The following is a 10,466-nucleotide window of genomic DNA, read 5'->3' on the forward strand; positions in this document are numbered from 1 at the left end:
TGCTAATGGGGGGCATACTACTGGGGAGCATTCAACTGGGGGCACTGCATAGTGGACCGTACTACTAAGGGGACTGCATAGGGGCACCACTGCTGGGGGACATTGTGTAAGGGACACCGCTACTGTGGGCATTGTGTAAAAGGGTCACTACTGTGGGCATTGTGTAAAAGGGGCACTACTGTGTGTCGTAACATAAATAAGAGACACTACTTTATGGTGTAATGTGAATCAGGCCCTATGTGCGGTGTAATGCTAATAAGATTGTGCACTGTGACTCCTAGGGCCGTAGCCCACTTTGTAAACAAGTACTGTGACTCTGCTGGCCGTACCCCACTGGGTGGGTGCACTACTTTTCATTTCTGCCACTGCTGTGTGGCAATGTGTCATAGATGTGCTTTATACTGTGGTGTCTGTGTCGTTGTGCCGCTGCTTTGTCGCTTAGTAACCAGTCAGCTCACTGCAACCTTTGGCCAATAATGTTGAAAACAATATTATAAGCTGTGATATGGTCTAAATTGACTGGAAATTAATGTTATTGAGGTTAATAATACTCTAGGAAGAAAAAAAAGACCAATTTATGTGATTTTAGCTTTTTTTGTCAATTTTTGTAAAAAAATCCAAATCCAAATTCAAATCCAAAGCCAGTCACCGCAGTTTGGCAAATCCAAATCCAAAGCCGGACGACGAATTAGAACCAAATCCAAATCCGGCAAAAATGGTCCGGCGCACATCCCTATTCTAAACGTACGGTATGTCCCGAGTTCTCACTGCCGATCCATTCCCTCAACAGATCCTGATCTACCACCCGGATTTCATGAAGTATATATACGACAGATGGCTGCTACATCACGGCCGTTACCCCTCTACCGGGATGCTCAGCGTCATATTTGCTCTGCATATCTGTGATCAGGTAAAAACTTCATCCTTCTGCTGTCAGCGTTTCTCACCGGTCTTACTATAATCCTCCTTCCGTAACTGGCCTTTGCCCATCACATTTAGGGGTTTATGTACTAAGCCTTGGATGGTTGGCTAAAGTACCAGCCAATCAGCTCCTAACTGCCATGTGACAGGTTGTGTTTGAAAAATGACAGGAGCTGGTTGGATAGTACTTTATCTCCATCCAAGGCTTAGTAAATAGACCCCATAATCCTTTTGCTCTCCATCAGATGTACTATCAGCCAGTGGTCAGAATCCTCATTTGTACTGTCCGCCTCTCATGCTAAACTCAGGAAACTTTACAATAATGAAGACACGTTTTTGGAAACGCCAGCAACAATTGCCCCTATGTTCAGGGACACACGTATTCAATTTGCGGCGAAAACTGACGGGTTTTTTTCGCCCTTGGTGAAAACCGCAACATTTTTGCCCAAAAAAACGCCAAAGTACGCAACTTACTAAAATTTGTTCCGGTAATTTATCATTGGGGGGGTGTTCAAAGGGTTCTGAAAGAAATCCCCACATTTTTAGCCAAAAATAGGGATTTTGCATTTTTTTTTCTCCTGGTCTGGAATAGAGAGAACTTTTCTCCATTTTTTTTTTTTATTTCTTTTGCCTGTTTTTTGGCGAAAATGTTGCAGTTTTTTGGGGGGTGAAAAACAGGCATTTTCACCTCTAATTGAATACGGCCCTAGGTTGTATAAAGGTTCCTCGGCTAATACACAATAGCCCTATTTCCGGATTCAGTAAAGTAGGTATTGTATAGATGTGTCCTCATACACCTAGCCTCAATACGCCACGCAACGCAACTTCCCTGGCATGAGTGAGACACCAGGTCTTGTTCAACTCTGCTAGCGTCGGGCGGCTTTTTTCACCGTAAATGCGTTTAAGACTAGGATGCACCAGCAGACACTGCTGATTAAATTGACATGCGACACTTGTATATATGTGTGCACCGAGTCTGTATATGAAGCACAACGGAACTTGGAATGAAGAAAGTTGCGGCCGCTACATTGTAGCACTTTGTATACAGATTCAGAGACTCATTCGCACACAGATATACAAAGTGTCGCATATCCTATTAATCAGCACAGTCTGCTGGTGCGTCCTAGTCACATCTCATTGCAACTTAGATGCATTTTCGGTAAAAAAAGATCCCCGGCGCACAGGACCTGGCCCGCCGAGTGGTGTTGTTTGGCTCTACTGCAGCAAAGATATGTAAGGGCACATCTGTATCCTATTTCTGCTAATTTTAAAAATATATTTAAGGGGAGATGTTTCAAGCATTGAAAGAATTAAAGTGGAGACGTTTCCCAAAGCAACCAATCTGCTTCTAGCTGTCATTTATGTAGCACAGTCTATGAAATGACCAAAGCTGATTGGTTGCTATTGGCCACTTCTCCTTTTTATCTCTCTCCAGGGTTTGATACGTCTACCCCTTAGTGTATTTGAATTTGAACTGTATTGAAAGTAGCATTGTGTGTTCCTTCCAGTTTAGGACATGGGCTAACTGAATAAATGTAATCTAAAGTTCCTGTACCACCTATCACATACATTTTACTAAGCTGGTAATTGCACGGTCTGGAGACTATAGAAAAACGGACAACTCAACACAATAATTAATAATACAGAACCAGGAAATCAAATTTGTTTGGCTCTTTAAAATGGCAGCCAAGGTGGGCAGGAGAGCCAACCTGATTGGGGCAGTGTAATACTACGTAGGGGAACATGCGAAGTTGGTCCGGATTTCAGCAGAGATCTATAAAAGAGCGATGTTCAACTATACGGTATGATGGATACAAATATCTGGTGGAAAATTCTGTAAATGTAAATATATATATATATATATATAATTAGTAAATATTAATATATATGTGTGTGTGTATGTGTATATATTATATATGTGTGTGTATATGTATATGTGTGTGTGTATATATATATATGTATATATATATATATATATATGTGTATATATATATATATAATTTTTATTTTTTCTTGCCCTTTTTTCCTCTTTGCCCAAGATGACATCATGAAGCTAAGTTATGACCATTAATAAAACTGTACGTTCACCTTTCATTTAACTGGCTGGAGGCATCAGAGCCTAGACGGACAGAAAAATGCTGAGGAGCCCAGGTCCAATTGGAGATATTTTACATCTCTACAAACACAAAGCCCATAAAATATTAAAGAGCAGACGTGGATCTTAAAAGTGCTAGTCGATTGCTAATTAGCACGTCTGTTCACCTAATAGTGGCTCGGGAACGTTCCTTTGAACGGTGCTGATGTCCCTTAATTACATGTTGTTTTATGCCTCTCCTTGGGTGCATCATAAGTAATGTCTGTCGCTTTCTTTCCAACCATCCAGGTGGATCTGTACGGGTTTGGAGCAGATAGTAAAGGATATTGGCACCATTACTGGGAGAATAATCCATCCGCTGGAGCTTTCCGCCAAACCGGGGTCCATGATGGTGACTTTGAGGCAGAAATTCTAGGAAACCTCACTTCTATCAACAAAATCAAAGTTTACAAAGGCAGATGACCCCACCCTATCAGACAGTTGGATTGATCCATTTGCTATTTATAGGGCTCTCTTCGTACAAGGAGAGGTTGACGTGGATATTTTGTACAAAGACCATTGAAATGATTTCTTTGTTTTTATGCTATTCTTATAGCATTACAATAAGCTTTTTTTTATAATGATTATTTTGACATTTTATTTGAATGGTAATCACTTTTGGAGCCACTGTGGGGATCTGACGTCAATGGGGATATGCACGCCCAGTATGTAAGCTTCTTGTTGATACTTGAGAGCTAATCAAGCAAGAATAGGTCTCTTGTGGACTTGCAATATCCGTTGATCAATACTACGCAACCATATCTCAAACAATATCCATTTGGACATTGGCCTTCATTGAAACTGGCCACACCTTCGCTTTGTGAAGACCATCTTGAGAAGTTTACGGATCTTATGTGATTAGCATTAGTGGGATGCTCTGGTCATTCTTCGCAATTTCTCTGCTTTTAGATGGGTTGGTGAGAAAAAAAAGTGTTCGCATTTTCTTCACATCCAGTACTTGAGTATAATTGTGACTCCTGAGTCCTTTGAAGACCAATAGAATTTTCTTGTCGGTCTTCTGTGCTGAAGATCATCTTTTGTACTCCTTGAGTGGAGTAAAACGTGGATGAACTTAACTGGTTTCAATTAATGTTTTCTGAGGACCTCTACTCTCTGATGTTGAAAATTTTTTGTACGGTTCTTTTGTACCTACACATTGAGTTTGTTCCATGTTGAAGATGCTAAAGTTCCTTTTTTTTAATCAAGGTTCTGAGCTTTTCTACAGATTTTTGCAGTTTTAGAGGGTAAATGAATTGAGTTTTCTCGAAGTGTGAGGATCTACGCCAAATGTTGTCAGACTATAATAATGGTATTCTTGCTTTAAAACTTTATTTCGTGTATTTACCTCAGCTTAGTTTTTTTATTTATTGCTGGACTCTGTGTTCATTAATTGCTTTGGACTATCACTAAAATTATGTATTTTTTTTATATTTTTTTGTTCAAGGTGGGACAATACAAAGTTGTAGATAATTTATTTTAGGGCCTTACTCCGAAGAAAAGAAAACAACAACTTTAGATTAAACGTTTAGTGGTGGTGTGCGCATATATCATCATTTACATTTATATTGGTTCTTTCTGATTATTAGAGCTTTAGTGAAGAAAAACCTGGATTTAAAGGGGCAATAACGTTTAATACAAAATCAGTTGTGTTGTTTTTAATAGTATTGCCCATTTAAATCCAGTGGCTGACGCAGTTGAAGATGCAGCCACTTTGAAATGAGATGCTTAGTAAATTTACCCCAAAGTATAGTCTGTGAATTGTTTTTCTGTGGATAACAAGAAACATACCTCCCAACTGTCCCAAATTTATCAGGAGTGACCAGATTCGCATATCTCAAAAGAGGGAGACTCTGTGTGGATTCGTGGTTCATCAGCACAGGGCTTAATTTGTCCTGGTTGCGCATTCATCAGCCGTAAACTGTTCTAGAACAGGGATCAGTATTAGTTTATGCAAAGTTACTGTTGTAACGACTATGATTCAGTTCTATTTAGTGTTTTATTTTAAAACCGTAAAGTGCCTGGGTGTCATCCGGGTAACCAGGCTGGTAGAGGCGGCACTTTTTTTTTTTTTTTTAAAGTGAAACTATGAAAAGAGTGACAATTACCACCAAGAGTGGTGAACATTCTTGTTCACCTCTTTAAAGTGGGGGTTTGAAGTGGGGAGCGTTTGATTGAAAGGGGATGAGGTGCCGCAACGTCCATGATTGCAGTTTCTTATTGTCCTCCTGCTCACACGCACCTCCAAAATGTTAGTTTTTAGCTTAGACGCTATGTATCGGAAAGTATCAGGTCACTAAGATGTAGTGACATCAATCACATGATTATTGGTTCTGCCATCAAAATGGCTGCCTCCACAGTATGTAAGCAATGGATAGGATTTTATTTTTGTTAAATGTTTTATCCTCTGTTTATCTCCTATTTAGCTGTTCTTGATTCCCTCAAATTTGTATTAACTCCTCTCAAAATATTTGCAATGCATCTATTTTAGTACGGTTTCACTAGAGAATACAAAGCTTCAAGGCTTTCTAAGTTTGTGTGTTCAGCTTACACCAAGTGGGCAATTTTGTAATGTATAGGACAACATAAATACCTTTTTCTTCTAAATATTTAAAATATTTCCAAAAATATTCAGAATGTTGTCTAGAGTATGCAGTAAATGAAAGTGTTTTCTATTAATATATATTATAAAATTTTTTTTTTATAAATTCTTAAGATGAATGCCACAGTATTATCTTGGTGTAAAATTTAACAATTTGCATTTCTGCATATTGCAATGTTTTTTTTGTTGTTTTTTTATGGTTCTTTTTTGTTTTTTCTAGATGGTTTAAACATATATTATTGTGTTTCTACAAAAAATATGGATGCGAGCAAAATTACTATGCACTGTACAAATTCATTCAATTGTTATAAAATTGATTTATTTTTTTTTAACTTATGTAAATGTGAAAAAAACGATGATTTTTTGTTTTTTTTATACTTTGTATTGCTATACAACTTGTGTTGATTTCATCAATTAAAGGGGAAATCTCAAGACCATCTATGTGAATCTCATTAACGCACCATGAGGCCATTGACAATATACTCTCTTCATTCCATTTGTCAACAAAACACATATATAAACTGGTAATCATAGACTACTGTAGGTTGCTTAATGGATTATCATGCTTTACTATGTAAACATTTTATTTCAGCCAGACTAAATTCACTTCTAATGTTACATTTTATAAATGACCACATTTTACATGTATTTTGTCATATATACAGTAATGAAACGCGCCAAAAATAAACAAGTAGTGGTCAGTTGGTTCGTTTGACAACAAACAGTAATTTAAATATCTAAATGGTTAAAAGTACAGATCGCTTGGTTCAGAATGATTGAAGCGCCTCACAACATAACCTGTTTAGACTGGATTATTATGGCCCTTTAAACCATTGTTGGTTTATTAAGAAGTCATGAGGGGACATTTACTAAAGGGTGAAATAATTAAACCAACCATTTTTATCAGAAGTTTTGCAAAAAAAAATGTTCTTTAATTTCAAAATACAACGCTTATCAAGCTGCGGTTCAACAATCGAGTGCGAAATACTGCTGGGGTTACAAGTAACAAAAAAACATTTTTAAAAACGTAAAAAAAAAACCTCCTGTGACAGCTCAGTGCTACTCCGCGTCGGGCCTGAAACTCTAGCGACCATTTATTCGGTTCCCCACATTCTGATATGCCTGTCACATTGCTAAATTGTACCAGGCCCTTCCTGTTACCCCTACCTGTTTGGCATCAGAGAAATAGTAAATACAGTTTAAATGTTTTCTCCATAATAAATCGTAGCACCCTCACTGAACATATCATGCATAGAGTGGGATGTACTAACTCTAAAATGAGGTCAAACCTCTGAAAACTGCAATTTTTGGAGGTTTGACTGTATTTCCCATATGTAACAAGCTCTGGAGAGCTAAACTATCCAGAGCTTGTACCTGATAGGCCTATGGCACTCATTTAAGGATAATTCCCCTAGAGGGATCCAGTAGGATCCCTCCCAGGGTCCCCTGTGGCTCGCGTGCGCAGAAGGACCTCAGGGTCACTCCCAGGTCATAAACCCAGAAGTCCAAGCACCGCAAGAGAGACGGCTCTTATGAGAACTGTACATGCATAAGGTGTTAATAAACTGCGCTATGCATGCGGTAAGTGATGGGATGTATGCATAAATTTATATATTACCCCATGCTGGATGAATGAATAAATAGTAGTGTCATAATCAAAAATATCCCCCCCCCCCCCCCTTTCTTCTACTAGACAACATCTATAGATGGCGTTGCTTATCGGGTGTAAGCTCCACAAAAAGAATCTTGGTCTAACCAAATCCTTATGGGAAAAATATATTTTTTTTAAACCCTCAAAGAGGAATTTGACTGCTCCCAAATAGCTCCAGACACCATATTACTTGGAAAGCACACCTACTTATTAGATGGACAGTCAACCAGTTGCAGTCGTTCACCTGATCCTGAGTAGCACTGTGAATGTAGAGTAAAACCAGGTGTTTCCCATCTGGATTTACCAGGCACTTTGTAAATTGCCGCACCTCGCCAGAGGCTTGCAATTTCAACCGACCAAACCGCTGAATAGTAACGGTAGCTTGAAGGTGAAAACCGGTCGGTGATGGCGGCAGCTTTCAATACTGCCAAAAGTAAAAACCTCAAAAAGTTCCCACTTGGTGCTGTCGCTTTATCTATGCAGCTTCTTTTTCATCCTTTTTTGCAGAGACTGAAATACCCCCTCTCAGATTTTAGATTACATGGATCTACCTCTCATATTTTTCATTTGTTCTAAAATATTTCAAGCCACTTTTACTTAGCTCAGTGTATGTGCCAAACCTATGCATGAGAATAGTTTTTGCAGTGATCGCTTTGCTGCTAGAATAGAGACTGGAATCACGGATTTGTAGAATACAAAAACGGGCATCAAGTAAGGAAACTTGCACATACTTTTAGAATAGAAAGACCAGACCGATTATTTAACCACCCAGAAAATCCATTTCTGCAGGTGACTAATCGTAATCAAATTGAAAGTTTTCCTAAGTAAAAAAATAGTTTACAAAAAGCAGTAAAATCTATTACACCCCTCCTAACATTACATCTAGGGACAGAAAGCGTATGGGGTACGGTCACCCCCGGAATTGTGCCTAGCGCTTCTAAAGAGCCAGACTGCCCCTTACAGCAGCCAATGGGAGATGTTCCCTAGTTTTCTGCCTCTATTGGTTCATATACCAGTTTGTTTGATTTATTTTTATTGCTTAATCATGCATAGTAATTAGGTATGGTTGTTATCTGTCTATTTTCTATTTTTGCACAAAATCTGGGTCTGTACTGTCTTATTTTTGGAATAAATGTCCCCAAGTGAAGTTGGGGTTCTAATCTCTGTGGCGTTTTTCTGTTGGTTATCACTTTTCTGCATGCTGCAAACTATCTGAATTACCACGGAAGGTGGGTACACACCAAGCAGCTTTATATCTGAAGATCGAGTGATCTGCAGATATATCTGTAGATGATGGTCGTTCATATCCACTGAACGACCATCATCTTCCAGGCAGCCACGGGTCCCGCTGTCCGCCCCCCCTTTCTGCGGCTGCCGCTGCATGTGGTGATCGCCCGTACACACTTGCCGATGGTCAGATACTGTATGTCTGTAGAGATCTGCCATCAGCTGTGCAGCACAGCCGATGCGATATGTCTTTGAACTACGTCGTTGGTACACACTGGCCGACGGGCACCCGATCTATTGGCCGATCAATCGATCGGCGAATATATCTGTCAGTGTGTACCCAGCTTTACACATTATCGCTATCACATTATGGGTCCGACTCACAGTTCTACGTAAACCCAATGGTCTACATGCATTTTCGGTCTGTGCAGGATCAGTACTGCACATGTGCAGATCTGTGTCTGTGACGATAGTCGCATTGCCCTCTAAGCCTCAGCTTGATTGACATGCTGCAACCGTCTGGGGGTGGCGACGGGCAGCGTTACAGAAAACTAGACGGCGTTGTACCCAGTTTCTAAGCAAACAGAGTCCAGTGCAAGGACGCAGCTTCACTAGCCACAGAAGCGTGAAAATACACAGCCATTCTGAGTAATCCTCAGGTTATAAGAAGGGGGAGAGTGGAGGGAATCGCCACGCTGGTAGAGCCGCTACTTGAATTAAGGGATAATCGAGAGAGTGTTATCTCCACATATTCCCCATATATCATACATTGATAATTAATAAGGGGAAATATGTATACACACATAAGGGTAAGGGGGAGTGAAAGAAAGGTCTCATCAAGGACTGATATTCAAAACATCATAAATTCTCAGATAACCCTTAAATTCCTATTGCTATTATAAATTAATGATCAGGTAAGGGGTGCTACTCAGGGACATTATACATTATTTCAAAAAAGGAGAGAAGGAAAGAATGCCTATATGAGTGCACTATTACTTATAATAAAAATAAAATATAACCTTTATTATAATTCTTAAAATACACCCTTGGGTGAACAAACACAGCAAAATACAAAACACAATGTTACATATAACAGAACATAATAAAATATGTGTGCTCAGTCTGCCTTTTGAGAAAGCCCATGCAAAGCAGGTGTCTAGGCGTTCTCTGTCCTAAATGTTAATAATACCTGTTGTACCTATAATTTGAATGTTATGATAGAAATTGAAGCTCCACTGAATTGATAGTAAGTTTAGCTGTAGCTTTTGCACGGTGCTGCAGAGGGAATCGGTATGTAATACCGCCGGGTGCATGGCCGGCAGTTTGAATCCCGGCAGCGTCAGGCCGACAGAGGAACAGATCCCGGCAGCGGCAGCCCGACAGCATTGTAAATCCCGATCGTCCCCAGGTAAGTACTAACTAACCTAACCTACCCCACTAACCCTCCCTTAGGGGTGCCTAACCCTAACCTCCCCCCCAAGTGCCTAACCCTACCCCCCCCCCTTCCCTGCTGCCTAAACTTGAGTCCCCCGGGGGGGTGATTAACCCTAACCTCCCCCCGGGGGGTGCCTAACTCGAACCCCACCCCTTCCCCTAGCCTAACCCTAACCTCCTGGATGAGTGCCTAACCCTAAGTCCCCCCCGGGAGCCCTAAACGTAACCCTCCCCCCCCCTCCTCCGGCTGTCCGCTTGCGGCGCCCAGCATCCCTTCAATCGGAATACCGGGTGCCGGTCTCCCGGCGTTGGTGAAATGAGCGGCGTCTACATCTAGACGCCGGTCATTTCACACTCGCCGGGATGTGACAGTTGGGAAGCCGGCTGTCGGTACAATATCAGCCGGCTTCCTGCTTGCATCCCGCGGCAGAGCCAGTGCAAATAGTGCATCTTTTACTCTCAGAGCAGGAGATATACCAGGCTAGCTGAGAAGAGACACG

General features: G+C 40.5%; 1 protein-coding gene across 1 annotated transcript in view; it reads left to right on the forward strand.

The window, feature by feature from the left end:
- ST3GAL1 (ST3 beta-galactoside alpha-2,3-sialyltransferase 1) overlaps positions 1-8,438 on the forward strand; it is a 133,625-nt gene extending 125,187 nt beyond the window's left edge. Inside the window, exons 7-8 of the mRNA XM_088449702.1 lie at positions 791-910; positions 3,305-8,438. Coding sequence (XP_088305828.1) covers positions 791-910; positions 3,305-3,478 — 294 coding nt within the window. The 3' untranslated portion in view covers positions 3,479-8,438. The remainder of the gene's footprint in view (positions 1-790; positions 911-3,304) is intronic.
- The last annotated feature ends 2,028 nt before the right edge of the window (positions 8,439-10,466 follow it).

The sequence above is a fragment of the Taudactylus pleione genome, unplaced genomic scaffold (genome assembly GCF_031769625.1).
Source record: "Taudactylus pleione unplaced genomic scaffold, aTauple2 ptg000493l, whole genome shotgun sequence".
NCBI lineage: Eukaryota > Metazoa > Chordata > Amphibia > Anura > Myobatrachidae > Taudactylus > Taudactylus pleione.